Below are 15,643 nucleotides of genomic sequence, written 5' to 3' on the forward strand. Positions count from 1 at the left end.
TCGTAGTGCCGTGAGTTTGACTCCTCGTGATACTTTTAGTTTAGAGCATGGGCATTTGATTGATGACAAACACAGCAGATCGACCCCGCTTTTTTCGGTGTGCCCCCGTTCATAAATTTCTGGGCGTCATATAGTTCCCATTGCGTAATAATCTTTCTGCAACTTAAAATGCAGTTGATTTAACTTGTCAAGTGGGAACGTACGTTAATAAAATTAATCGGACAACGGCAATACCAAGGAAAACAATTAGGGCGAACTTTTTGTATTCCAAGGTTATCTCTTTTTTTTTAACAAATTTGATGTACCCTCTGCCGTGGCTCGAGCCTACGACATTCAGATGGTAGGCCAGCATGCCTTTTATGCCTTAAAACACCAATCTCTGCAATTGGTTGTACATTGCCTTATAATTAGATAGAATCTCTATTTCGGATGAAAGGTATTCTTGATAAATGTTTATATTTTTATCGAGTTAAAAGAAAGTCAAACATATTTTTTCACTGACGTATTTATTTTTTTAAGCACATACAAGTATACATTCAGAAAATATCAAAAAACCGTTACATTTCTCATTACTTTAATACTGTTACCGCTGTTTTTTTAAACTATTTTCATCTTTTCACAACAAAAGTTTAATAAACCCTGAATTTGACGAAAAATTAGAGCTTTCTGGGGTTCGGCTGTTTTTATTGCAATTTGGACATTAACTTTCATATATTTAGGTGCAACTTTGTTCAGATTTTCAATTTAATTGTTATTTAAATTAAGAAACTGGCTCGTTTTTGAGTTAAGCGCTAAAAAGGCTATAATTAGTTCATCTAAATTGCATTGTTTTAAAAAATTAGCATTAGCGACTGCTGTCAGTTGTTTCATATTTTTATGTCTATTGGATGAGTATTTGGCTATAAATTGTGATGTAGTGTAAGTAGGAAAAATGTGAAAGACTGTGTGATATTGCTATTGCGATTTATTTCAGATTTTTTACTTTTTGCGTTTTATTTGATTTATTTGTTTATTATTTTTTTTTTGTTTAGCTGCTTTATTATTTAATTTTTGATAAAGTAAATCGGAGTGGAGGGAGGCATAGGGACGTTAATATATAGTGGGAGAAGGAGAAAGTAGGGGAGCGAGAGGGATTGAGAGTGATAAGAAAAGAAAACAAAAAAATTGAACAAAAGTAGGGTAAGATGGGAATAAAACGAGGGAACGGGGGAGGCATAAGGTGAGAGAAATGAAAAAAGTAGTGAAGCGGCAGAAAAAGAAAAGTGTAAAACTTGATGGGAGAAGTGAACGCTTGAAACTTCTTGAAAGAATTTTAAATTATGCAAGTAAAGTAGGCAACGTCGCCAGGACCGCCAGTTTTTTTATTAACTTAAAAAATAGAACAAGTTTTTGCAGCTCTTATAATTGAAAATTTGTAATGTTATTTTAAAAAGCTTTATAAATATTTTGTATTTTTTAAAAAATGCGGGGATTAACCTTTTGAACTTTTTTGTTCATTATAATGAATTTATTTTGTTTTCTTTTCTACTTTTTCTTTTAATTTGTTATTTTTTATTTTAGTTATTTTATATTTTTTTTATTTTATATTTTTTTTTTTATTTTATATTTTTTTAATTTTATATTTTTTTGTATTTTATATTTTTTGTATTTTAAATTTTATTGTACTTTATTTTATTTTATTTTTCTTTTTTGTTTTATATAAATGTTTTTTATTTTATATTTTTATTTATTTTTTTTTTATTTTTATTTATTTTTTTTTTATTTTTATTTATTTTTTTTATTTCATATTTTTTATTATTTTTTTGTTTTTTATTATTTCACATTTTTTTTATTATTTCATATTTTTTATAATTTTGTTTTTCATTAGTTTATTTTTATTATTATATTTTTTTCCATGATATTTTCTTGTTATTTTTTTATTGTTTATTCAATAATTGTATTGAATTTTTGTTCTATTTTTTTTTATTAATTTGTTCATTTTTTTTTTTTTTTATTTATTTTGTTTATTTTATTTTTATTTGTTTACTCCTTTTTATTTATTTGTAATTCTTAATTTTTTTCTGCCTTCCACATTCTTAAATAGTTTTTGAAGTTTTTTTTATTTATTTTCTAATTTATATTATTTTTTAAATTTATTTCTAATTTATACTATCTTTTTACTTTATTATTTGTGTTATTATTTTTAGTTACTTTTTAAAATTATTTTTATACAATTTTTTTGTATTGTTTTTTATGCTATGTTTTGTATTATAATTTTTTAATTTTCTTATATAATTTTTATATTTTTTTTTATTTTTTTTTTTCTTATTAAATTTTTTTATTTCATGTAAATTTTTTATTTTCTCCATAGCTTACCAACACAGCCTACTCGGTACATGTTTGCTTGTATACTAATGTTTATATGTATGTTTTAGCTGCTCCGTTAACAATAATTTCATATATACTAATATTAAACAGTCAGTTATATTTTTCTTTATATGTTATCATTTATACGTGTAAGTGTGTATTTAGCATTACATATTTAATTAAATACTTGCTATATTTAAACATTTAAATTTCAATTTCGTATAACTATTACATACTATATATATATTTATATGTATATTTAATTATTATTTATTTGTATAATATATAAACTAGCAAGGGCTGAGATGCGGCGCCAAGTCCCTTCAATATAAACAAATATTTAGACTCATTCACATAAAGTTCTTCTTTTATTTATTTTTTAGTATTTTTTTGTTTTTGTTCATTTACGCTTCGCTCATCGACATTTTAACTCGTTTAGGCAATAATTTAAATTACAATAAAGCATTTGTTCATTTAAATTAATTATACATACAAAAAATAAACTAAATTTAATGTGCAATATAAACTAATTTCATTTAATACATATAAATTAATTGTAATTATATTTATACAACGTCGACAATTTCTAATCATTATCTGTATATTTTTCCTTGTTTTTTCTTTTCGATTGATTTTGCTGGGCTTTTTTTGTGTTTTATTATAATTTTTTTATTTGTAACTTAAAAACTATGCTTAATAGAATAATAGTATATATATAAAGTAAACATAACAAAAAAAATGCGTTTAATATTGATGAGTTGTTTTCCGAAACAATAATGATTATTTAATTTTTATTTATATTTATATATAATATAATGAAATTATGATACGCAATCCAGGCTCATTAAAGCGTGCGCTTCTTAAAAACAATTTAGTGAATTCGTGATGTAACATTATAGTGACGCTAATATCTTAAAATACAAAAATTTATTTTCCTCTTCGGCTTGAATAGGTATGCATGTGTAGGGGTCAGACCATCTCAAATTGACCAATGCTTGGAATCGATTTCTTTCGAAACTGCGGGAATTTGAATTAAATTTTCTAATCATCATATAACAAAGCTCTGTCGCTGGAAAACCGTGTTTTTCAAAAATATGCGATTATATTTTGAATTGCTATGGCATAAAGTTATTATTTTTAAAAGAAAATTTTGCGAGCACCAACAGAAAATAACATATGATGATAAATGTTTACCAAGTTCGAATTCGAAAACAAAAATTAACTTCGAAAAATCGAAAACACATGTAAAATCGATATAATCATGTAACTATTTCAAGTGCCTATTACGTGTCGATTATAAAGGGCGCTTTTTCCATTAAAAACCGAAAACCCCAAAGTTAATATCTCGGTTATCAACATGCAGTAATAAAAGAATCGTCTTTTAGCAAGTCCAAAGTTCGAATTTTGCAAGCCCATATCTCGGTTAGACAAATCGACTTCGACTTTGAAAAGTTTCATCAGATACCCTGTACATAGGATTTTTATCGACACGAAGAAACTTTTAACAACTTCGAAAAAGAATTTAAATAAAATGAGAATTTTTAAATTCCACACATCGAAAAGGTTTTAGCGAAATTTTTTTCTTTGGCTAAGCAATATAATTTAAATGTTATAATTTAAATGTGTATTTTTTTTGTAAGTTTTTATAAACTTTCCTACTTCTACCTTTCTTTTACCAATATCCAGTTTCGCAATTTCGAAAGTAAACTTCGAAAAATAGAAAAAAATCGAATTACGTTTAAAAAGTTTCATCCAATAACCTGTACAGCAGATTGTTATAAATACGAACAAATTTTTAACAATTTCGAGAAAGAATTTGAATTTAAAAACATATTTTATTTTACCAAAATCTAATCTCCGTAGCTTGATTTCGAATGCCAACTTGAAAATAAACAGATGAAGTTTTATTTATGCAATACCGTGTGTTAACAGAGTTTTATAGATACGAAAAAATACCATGTTATAATTGCGAAAACGAATTCGAAAGCAATTATAGTTTTAAAATCTGCAGATTTGAGAACAAATTTTATTTATTTTTTTCCAACAAATCTAATCTTTTTTCAAAATACTCATTTTGGCACTGAAAAGAACATCAGAATTCTAAAAACAAAAAACCGAAATATATCCAAATCTATCCATTTATATTTTTATTTCGAAAATTGATGATAAAACACTCGATTAAGAAAATCAACTGCGAAAAATAGAAAAAAACGAGTTTTTACTATTTAATTTTTTTAAAAGCTTTCATTCGATACTTTGTGCAGGGTATCTCGGGTAAGCAAAAATAGGTAAAAATTGGTTTCTTAACATTTTTGATCTTTTGGATTTTATTACAAAATTTCCAGCTCTTTTTTAGAAAGGGTTTCCTGATTCTATACAAGTCAAAAAAAAATTAAAAATGATCAACTCAATTTTAGAAAACATTAATGCCACGTAGATATTCAATTTAATTTACGAAAACTTTTAGTATCAATAAAATACAATGGTTTTAAGATCTCAAAATTCTAATTGTTTTCGAAAATTTGTCAAAATATCTGTATTTGTGAATATATTTCCTTCCTTAACAACAAATTTAAATTTTTGCGAACTTCGAACTTTGTATATTTTATGACAAGCAAATCACAATCGTTTCCACTTCTACAAAATAATGAAGGGAAAGTTTAACAAACAAGTTTTATTCGAAATAAGTAAATTTTCAGTATTGGTGAGCTTGAGACGAAGTAACCTACATATATGTATCTAATTAAAGGACATTTTTTCTTCTCAATGCACTTTGTGGCAAATGCGCGTCTGCCCAAATTTATTTTCTCGTTTGATATACTCTTAAATATTTATATAGAGCACTATGCCAATTTTAAGGTCGTTTTTCTAGCGATTTAGCTTTACAATCATTTGCTGTTTTTTGTGACTTTACGAAAGCGCATCTGACATTTGCTACATTTTTTTAAATTTTTCGATTTATGCAATTTCGAGTATAGTCTTTTTACTGCTTGTTTGCGTTTTTGTTTGTTTTGTTTTTTGAATTTTTAATATGCTTTATGTGTATATTTAATAAGTTCGCAGCAATTTCGCATATTTATTGTAGTCGAAAATTTAGTTTTATAATAATTAATTTATTTAGAATTAAAGTAATAGTTTTGATTTGTTTGATTATATAAATAGCATTTAGCCATAGCGGCGGCAGCAGCTTTCTTTTTCAACACATTTATTTTCCACTCCGCTTTTATTCGTTGTTTTTAGTTCTCACAGCACCTTTTAGCGCCGCACCAACCGCTTTTGCTTTAATTAAGGCGTTTTCAAGAGTAAAATATCTTTTTTTCGTGTTCGACTCGTCGTTTTGTTACGCTGATAGAAATAGTTGCGTCCGAAGGTCTTTTGTAATTTGTATGATTTACTCGCTAGGAACTGTGTTAGCGCATCTACATAGCCTCGTGCAATGTCCTCTGACAGGTGTATGGATATCACCTCAATTTGTACCCGGTCGAAGGGTAGCGTTTGTAGGATCTATGTGGAGGAGGTGAAAAAGAAATCGATTAGTAATGAAATATTTTGAATTAAAAATAAATACTTCATAATATTTAATAGAGGAAGGCCTTTCTAGCCTACCTAGGCCTATCTAGCCTACCTATTTCTCTGTCACTATTATAATCACTATCCTTATCTCTTTACCAATCCTATAACTATCACTATTTATAGCCCTATCACTATCTTTAATCCTATCAATATCTCCAACCCTATCACTATCCATATTCGTATTCCATTCCTATTTCTATCCCTGTCCCTATTCTAATTCTATCACTGTCACTATCTTTAAGGTTATACCTAATTCTAACACTATCACAAACTCTACCGCTAACTCTATCACTATCAGAAACCCTACCAATATCTCTAGCCCTATCATTATTTGTATACCTATCCTTTTCAGTTATCAAACGGCCGCCGTGGTGTGGTCAAAAGCTCCGCCTACCACACCTAAGATCTTAGGTTCACGCCCTGGGCAAAGCAACATCAAAATTTTAGAAACAAGTTTTTTCAATTGGAAGAAAATTTGTCTAAGCGGGGTCGCCCCACGGCAGTGTTTGGGAAGCACTCCGAGTGTATTTCTGCCATGAAAAGCTCTCAGTGAAAACTCATCTGCTTTGCAGATGCCGTTCGGAGGTGGCATAAACAAGTAGGTCCCGACCCGCCAATTTGTAGGAAAAATTAAAAGGAGCACGACGCAAATTGAAAGAGAAGCTCTGCCTTAAATCTCTTCCGAGGTTGTGGCGCCTTTCATTTTTTATTTTTTATCCTTGTCACTATCACCATTACTATATACATATAACAATTTCACTATTCCCATCTCCAACAATTTCACTGCTTCTACCACAATCATTATCACTACCTCTTTTGCTATAAATGTTATTCCTATTATATGTAACCCCATCCTATCTCTTACCCCATCACTCTCACAATCATTATCACTGTCACTACGAAAACAACAACAACAGACAATCTGGCGGTAACTGACGTCCAGTATCTACTTTAATTATTAAGGGAATACTCTTCATATTCTTAAAATGCGGATGAACTGATAAGGACAAAAGCTCAATCGGACTCGGTAGCTACCTCAAATTTCGGTTATAAAATATTTTCTCCCAGTCATGGTCAAAGTTTCTGTAAAGCTCACAGAACACGAACTACATTAATCTCAGCAATCCATAACTACCACATTCTTTCTATTTTGCCCAAACCAACTCTCTAGATTTCAGACCAAAATCTTGAACATTTATATTTGTTTACCTCCAACTCGTGTCCATGAACACCCAAACTTAATAGATCATATTCAACACGATTACACGCCAACATTAAAGAATACAATGGAAAGCATTTAACTCGCGAATTGAACCACGAAGTTTCTTCATCCAGCAGACTATTGATGCGCACCTCAGACTCTTCGTTGTGTATGGTAACCTAAAAAAGAATAAAAATGTTAATAAAGAAAACAAACACTTATAAAATGTATTTAATTTTGACTCACAGCACTCACCTCTTTGGGATACGGACTGGGTGAGATGCATGCGTGCACCACTTGCAATCCCGGTCGTTGCGCATTCTGCTTACGTAACGTAAAGAAACGGCGTGGTTCCGGTTCTACCAAAAGACCGACCCAATTTAATGTTGACGCTAACCACGGTGCAGTCATGAGATGACCCATTGCACCGGGTAGCGATTGTATAACACTACCATGTTCTTTACCACCCACCAGATCGGCTACATAATGCGCCATTTCAGGCGTAAGACCTTCATAATGTGTGCTAAAATTGAAATTCGTCGCCGAGGAGGCTGATGTAGGTGACGTTACCGCTGTTGATGATGATGTCGATGATAATGCTGAAGATGATGATGGATCGTCTAGCGGCGCATTCTTAAGAAAGTGCATAGGGTATTTGCGCATATGGATTTCGCGCAGGAATGCTATGAGTGTAGGATCATCTTGTGCAACGCCGAAAAATTCGTAATCACGCGACATATTCAATCGAAATTGTTTATGTCGAATTTCTGTAAATAAATGGAGAAAAAAGTGGTAGAATTAGTAAAATATTTAGAGAGCAAAAAATATAAGTAGAGAAAAAAGTATATGTACATTTGGAAGTGGCTATTCGTAAATCTTAATTTTTTTGCTATGAAAATTTTCGGACGAATAGGAACAGCCAAAACGTTTACACTTATTGAAGGAAAGTTATTAAATATTACATCCCCTATCTCCTTTTATTACCACTTGAGATTTTAGGTGTAACTGGTAAATATTTATATTTTTTTATATTTATTTTTTCGTTTCTTTTGTTTTTTATTTTATTTATTATTACTTTTTTTTTTTGTTTCTTTTAGTTTTTATTTTATTTTTTATTTTTCGTTTCTCTTTTTTTTTTTTTTATTATCATTTTTATTATTGTTTTTTACTACATATTTTTAATTATTATTTTTTACTATTTTTAATTATTTTTTATCATTCTTCATTTATTTTTTTTAATAATTTTTGGATTTTTTCTTTATTTTATCCTATTTTTCAATCATTTGGTTTTTTCAGCATTACTTTTTGTTTTTATAACTCTTTTTTTATTATTTGTTTTTATGATTTTATTTCTTATTTATTATTTTTCTCTTCTTTTTCATTGTTTTTTGTTAGTTTTTTGTATTGATTATTATTTGTTATTTAGTTAAAAGGTGCACATTCGTCGGAAAATTATTTCTTTTTTGTGAATAAATTTTGTGTTTATTGGGAAGAGAAATTTTAAAGTTCACATCAGAAAACGTTCCTTAATCTATTAAATCTATTTTATTTTATTTTTTAGTTCGTTTCATTCATTTTATTTCTTTTGTTTTATATTCTTTTTTTTTTTTGGTTTGCAGTTATTACTATTTTTTCGTTAATATTTTTTTCATATACATAATATTTTTTCGCAACTTTTTTATTTCATTTAATTTTTTCTCTTTCTTCATTGGTTTTTATATTTTTTTTTTTATCCTTTTTGTTTGGTATAATGTTTTTGCTTTTGCACTCTTTTTTATATGTATTGTTTATTATATTTTTCGTTTTTTTTTTTTTTTTTTGTATTATTTTTTATAATTTGTTTTTTGTTACTTTTTTAACTTTTTTCTAATTACCTTTTTGTTGTTTCCAATATTTTTTTTATTATTTATATTATTTTTTTTTTTTTGCTTCTACTATTATTTTTTTTTATTAACACTTTTTTTTGGTTTATTTTTATTACTTTTTTTTTTGTTTTTATAATATTTTATATTTTCTGAATTTTCTCCTTTTTTTATAATATTTTTTTATTAGTTAAGGTTACAAAACCAACAAAAGCATAAGAAAACAATGAAAACGAAGAAAAATTACATATCTTAAAACAAAAATTGCAGACGAATACGAAAAAAACTATCCGTCCCTAATTTTTATACAATGAACTATTCAATTTTATCAATGTTTTGTTTTTTTTTTTTTTTTGATATTAACTAATTTTAAATGTATAGCTAAATGGTTAGCGCAGCGTGCCTAAACCGTACTGATGGTGAACGCTTAGCACCCTTCGAAATGGATCTATCTGCACAGCTATGGCAGGTTGTGTGAAAAATTTTCTACTTACTATTCCAAAAAAAAAAAAAAAAGATACAATTTTTCAATCATAGAAATAATTTTAAATGTATTTCATACTTTTTCTTTGTTTTTTTAATATTATTATTATTATTTTTTTTTTTTTTTTCAATAACTGAAATTATTTCTGACTCGTTGCTGTGTGTCATTCGTATACTAAAGCTGATCTCATGTTCGGATTCGGCATACGTTAAGAGGTCAAGGAGTTGTGTACGCCACCCTTTCAAGGGATTGACAGCGAAATTCATAGCTTCTCCAACCCAATTGTCAACCTCATGTTGCGCATAATGCGGGCGAGGCTCAAGCGACCCCCAGTTCCTCATTCTTCAAATCGGTCTCGAGATGGTTGAGCCACTACCTTATTGGTGCTGTTTTCTAGAACGCAACGAATCAGCCATCCACATCGATAAAGCTCCTCAAAATTTTCGGGGAATTTCCGGAAGAAGTGCGCATCTGAGGCCCACTTAGGTCGGACAATCCTGAAGTTGTAATAAAATAGTAATCTGGTCGATTTGTGCTGAATGGACATCAGCGCACCAAAATACATGTCGGTAAGTTTTGTAAAAAGTGCAGTCTACTTTGTTTTTGTTTTTTTGTGCCTTTGCTGTGACTATCTACGTTGAAATCGATAAATTAAATATCTACAGCCTAGACTGTTTTCAGTAAAACCAATTCTGCTCATTTTAAATTCATTAGACCTTCATTAACTAATCAGCGTGAGCGCTGAGTCGCGTGTTCTGGCATACAAAAAAAAAATTACCTAATCAACATAAAGATATGAAATCATTAGATTATATAATGCTATTAAAGTCACTAACACCCACACCATGAAAAACCATATCAACAATGCATGAGTAATTGCGAAATGCTTAGTGCAAAATAAACTTTTTTATTTTTTGTTAGATATGCCAACAGCTGTAGAGTAGAATTAGTAATAGTTGTAGTTTATTTGACTTTCACATGCTATGCCCAAATGGCAACAAAAATATGCCGACAAACATTAAAACTATTGTTGCTTTTGGCAAAAATAATAAATGCGAAAAATATGTTAAAAAAAACAAAGGTAACTAGCGCGTTTGAATAAATTACAAGCTGTCAAAGTTGAAGGTGAAAGCGGCACGCCCCCACCCGGCTAACAGCTGAGGTAACCGTTTGAAAAGCTATTATACCACCTAAAATAGCACTGAGGGCACTAGCAAGGGCAAAGGAGCAAGATAACATTTAACGGGGCTTAGGTGGCAATAAAATACAAACGAATGGATACTAAAATTGCGAAAGGATAAGAAGAAAGTAATAGGAAATGTATTCGGAAATGGTTAAAAGAAGAAAAAAAGAAGGTGTCAGTGATCGAAGAGCATTGTGGAAAGGAACAGACAGCTTGGTTGGTGTGTAATTTCGAAGTGCCTACAGCAGATTTCACACCCATTTACAAGGCGCGAGGTGTTTGCAACTATGTAGAGAGCGTTAGACTTGCACAACTGTATGAGCGCCTGTGCATATGGCCGAATAGGGACTCTAACGAAGGCCCTTTTTCGACATCATTAATAATTTAGTGTTTCATAGCTTTGTTTACTTTCATTTTTAATGCAACTTAGTATTTTAAGCATTTGGGATCTATGTATATACAAATGTATGTAGGAGGATTTTGCCATTTATTTATTGTGTAAAACTTTTTTCTGAAGAAACTTTACGGCTTACAATAAAATGTGGTTTATGCTATTCGTCGTTAATATAAAATTTAAATGAAAGTAACAACGCCCTACAGTCGAGGAGTGACATAAGGTCAACGGCCATAACATCAATTGACTTTATGAATGCTTTAAACGGCCACAAGGTCAATTTAAGTTATGATCGGTGAAGTGTCATAAGGCCAACGGCCAAAATGTCATTTGACGTTATGACCACTTGGAAAGATTATAATATTAATTTCTTTTATGACCATTAATTTGATTCTATGGCCATTTAGGAAATTTCCGTTTGACTTTATAGACTTTTCCATATACAATAACTCAAGATCAGTAAAAAAAACAACTTGTGCAGGATAAGTTCTGGCCTTTGGTTTAATATTTTCTTGTTATTTCAAAAGGAATCCGCACCGGCCCAGCTTTTAGTACGGTTATGCGTTTTACTGAAATCAGAATTATGAAAGATAGCTTCGCACGCGCGATTTTTTATTCTGATATCTTATTTTATTGCAAAATTATTCAATTAGTTATTTTTATTTTAAAGAACTTTGCGCTGGACCAGTATTAAATCCGATTTTAGACTTAGACTAGGCCAGAATATGGGAAAAGCGCCGCAATACTTATATCAGAAATAACATTATCGGGCCAATTTTTTTTACCGATTTTTCACTAGAATGGGATCAAAATATAAGAAAAGGAGCGCTTTGAAATAAAAAAATTCTCTTATCATTCCTTTGGACAACGATATATAATGAATGCGTGCAGGTGCCAAATAAAATAATTGACCTTATGACCACTTGATAAAAAAGGAGTTTACTTTATCGCCATCAACATTGCTGTTAGTAACCAATTGACCAATTGACATTGGACGCTGTGACCATTTCATGCGGCTATAGCTTCACTGACTATGTGGCCATTAGAAGTGATCAAGACGTCAATTAACCTTATAGTTGTTGACCTGATTTCAGCCTTCCTATACCTCCAACGGGATTTAGGCCGAGTTTTCATTCAATTTATGTCCTTAAACTTTTCCCCAACAAATTGATAGGACCTTTTCAAGGCAGAAACAGGGCTACTCTAATTGAAAAAGTTTGTGTTTAAATTTTGTATATTGTTTTGCTCGGGACTTGAAACGAGGATCTTCGTTAGGTGGGCACGCTGCCATCACACCACGGGGACCTCCCTATACCCTAACAAAAAATTAAGGATTGGAAACGTGGCTTTCCCAACCTTCCATCAGCGTCCCTGAAGAGTGTTATTTCAAACCGATAATTGAAGTATTGGTCGGAATTCTTTCCGACAGTCATAACAAAAGGATTTGACACTATACGAATACCACTTGTTAACATTTCTATATAAAGAAGCTTGACGGAATCTCGTTTATTCAGACAGTGTTAAATAATTAAGTTAGTATAGTAGGGCAGGATTTGAAATACGCTCTTTCCAATAACCCATTGAGAAGTACTCAGTGAGCCGGCCTGACTTTAACAAAAAGCTTTTACTTCTTGGTTCTCTTTCTTATATAATACTGTAAAGTGATCGCTCAATCAGAAATTCTAGAATAGCTAGGAATATAAGCTGCAGTCAATCCGAATGAAAACGAAAGAAACTTCAAAACCAAATTTCTGGATGAGTTGGCGCAACTGCACAGGTCAAATTACATTTACATACATTTTATAACACTCCGTAGTTATTATCAAATATTCAGCAGTAGAAGTTGATTCCCAAAATAAGTTTATAACCTATTTGATGAGGAAAATAAAGTGGAGTCCGGTATAAACCACAAGACTACAAAAAACGCAAAAGCAATAAAAACAAGTAAGGAAGGCTAAGTTCGGGTGTAACCGAACATTACATACTCAGTTGAGAGCTATGGAGACAAAATAAGGAAAATCACCATGTAGGAAAATGAACCTAGGGTAACCCTGGAATGTGGTTGTATGACATGTGTATCAAATGGAAGGTATTAAAGAGTATTTTAAGAGAGAGTAGGTCATAGTTCTATGGATGGACGCCATTTAGGGATATCGCCATAAAGGTGGACTAGGGCTGACTCTAGAATGTGTTTGTACGATATGGGTATCAAACGAAAGGTGATAATGAGTATTTTAAAAGGGAATGGGCTTTAGTTCTATAGGTGAACGCCTTTTCAAGAAATCGCCATAAAGGTGGACCAGGGGTGACTCTAGAATATGTTTGTACGATATGGGTATCAAATGAAAGCTGTTAATGAATATTTTGAAAAGCAGTGATCCTTAGTTCCATAGGTGGACGCCGTTTCGAGATATCGCCATAAAGGTGCACCAGGGGTGTCTCTAGTTTTACGATATGGGAATCAAATGAAAGGTGTTACTGAGCATTTTAAGAGGGAGTGGGCATTAGGTCTATAGGTGCACGCCTTTTCGAAATGTCGCCATTAGGGTGGGCCAGGGGTGACTCTAGAATGTGTTTGTATGATATGGGTATCAAATGAAAGATGGTAATGAGTATTTTAAAAGGGAGTAATCCTTAGTTCTATAGGTGGACGCCTTTTCGAGATATCGCCATAAAGGTGGACCAATGGTGACTCTAGAATGTTTGTACGATATGGGTATCAAACGAAAGGTGCTACTGAGCATTTTAAGAGGAAGTGGGCATGAGGTCTATAGGTGGACGCCTTTTCGAGGTATCGTAATTAGGGTGGGCCAGGGGTGACTCTAGAATGTGTTTGTACGATATGGGTATCAAACGAAAGGTGTTACTGATCATTTTAAGATGGAGTGGGCATTAGGTCTATAGGTGGACGCCTTTTCGAGATATCGCCATTAGGGTGAGCCAGGGGTGACTCTAGAATGTTTGTACGATATGGGTATCAAACGAAAGGTGTTACTGAGCATTTTAAGAGGGAGTGGGCATTAGGTCTATAGGTGGACGCCTTTTCGAGATATCGCCATTACGGTGGGAAAGGGGTGACTCTAGAATGTTTTTGTACGATATGGGTATCAAATGAAAGGTGGTAATGAGTATTTTAAAAGGGAGTAATCCTTAGTTCTATAGGTGGACGCCTTTTCGAGATATCGCCATAAAGGTGGACCAAGGGTGACTCTAGAATGTTTGTACGATATGGATATCAAACGAAAGGTGTTACTGAGCATTTTAAGAGGGAGTGGGCATTAGGTCTATAGGTGGACGCCTTTTCGAGATATCGCCATTAGGGTGGGCCAGGGGTGACTCTAGAATGTTTGTACGATATGGGTATCAAACGAAAGGTGCTACTGAGCATTTTAAGAGGGAGTGGGCATTAGGTCTATAGGTGGACGCCTTTTCGAGATATCGCCATTAGGGTGGGCCAGGGTGACTCTAGAATGTGTTTGTACGATATGGGTATCAAATGAAAGGTGGTAATGAGTATTTTAAAAGGGAGTAATCCTTAGTTCTATAGGTGGACGCCTTTTCGAGATATCGCCATTAAGGTGGACCAAGGGTGACTCTACAATGTTTGTACGATATGGGTATCAAACGAAAGGTGTTACTGAGCATTTTAAGAGGGAGTGGGCATTAGGTCTATATGTGGACGCCTTTTCGAGATATCGCCATTAGGGTGGGCCAGGGGTGACTCTAGAATGTTTGTACGATATGGGTATCAAACGAAAGGTGTTACTGAGCATTTTAAGAGGGAGTGGGCATTAGGTCTATAGGTGGACGCCTTTTCGAGATATCGCCATTAGGGTGGGCCAGGGGTGACTCTAGAATGTTTGTACGATATGGGTATCAAACGAAAGGTGTTACTGAGCATTTTAAGAGGGAGTGGACATTAGGTATATAGGTGGTCGCCTTTTCGAGATATCGCCATTAGGGTGGGCCAGGGGTGACTCTAGAACGTTTGTACGATATGGGTATCAAACGAAAGGTGTTACTGAGCATTTTAAGAGGGAGTGGGCATTAGGTCTATAGGTGGACGCCTTTTCGAGATATCGCCATTAGGGTGGGTCAGGGTGATTCTAGAATGTGTTTGTACGATATGGATATCAAATTAAAAGTATTAATGAGGGTTTTAAAAGCGAGTGGCCCTTAGATGTATATGTGAAGGCGTTCTCGCGATATCGACCAAAATGTGGACCAGGTGATCCAGAAAATCATCTGTCGGGTACTGCTAATTTATTTATATATGCAATACCACTAACAGTATTCCTGCCAAGATTCCAAGGGCTGTTGATTTCGCCTTGTAGAACTTTTTCATTTTCTTCTACTTAATATGGTAGGTGTCACACCCATTTTACAAAGTTTTTTCCAAAGTTATATTTTGCGTCAATAAACCAATCCAGTTACCATGTTTCATCCCTTTTTTCGTAGTTGGTATAGAATTATGGCATTTTTTTCATTTTTCGTAATTTTCGATATCGATAAAGTGGGCGTGGTTATGGTCGGATGTCGGCCATTTTTTATACCAAGATAAAGTGAGTTCAGATAAGTACGTGGGCAAAGTTTAGTAAAG

General features: G+C 32.1%; 1 protein-coding gene across 13 annotated transcripts in view; it reads right to left on the minus strand.

The window, feature by feature from the left end:
* Window positions 1–487: 487 nt before the first annotated feature.
* S (EGF receptor activation regulator Star) overlaps window positions 488–15,643 on the minus strand; it is a 199,166-nt gene continuing 184,010 nt past the window's right edge. For 12 of the 13 annotated variants that reach the window (XM_067767322.1, XM_067767321.1, XM_067767320.1 and 9 more), the window contains 3 exons: window positions 7,367–7,887; window positions 7,129–7,299; window positions 488–5,850 (listed from right to left, as the gene is read on the minus strand). In XM_067767322.1, the coding sequence (XP_067623423.1) occupies window positions 5,632–5,850; window positions 7,129–7,299; window positions 7,367–7,887 (911 nt within the window). In that variant the 3' untranslated portion in view covers window positions 488–5,631. The remainder of the gene's footprint in view (window positions 5,851–7,128; window positions 7,300–7,366; window positions 7,888–15,643) is intronic. The other variant, XM_067767324.1, reaches the window with a different exon arrangement.

This window comes from Eurosta solidaginis, chromosome 2 (assembly GCF_040869045.1).
Source record: "Eurosta solidaginis isolate ZX-2024a chromosome 2, ASM4086904v1, whole genome shotgun sequence".
Classification (NCBI taxonomy): domain Eukaryota; kingdom Metazoa; phylum Arthropoda; class Insecta; order Diptera; family Tephritidae; genus Eurosta; species Eurosta solidaginis.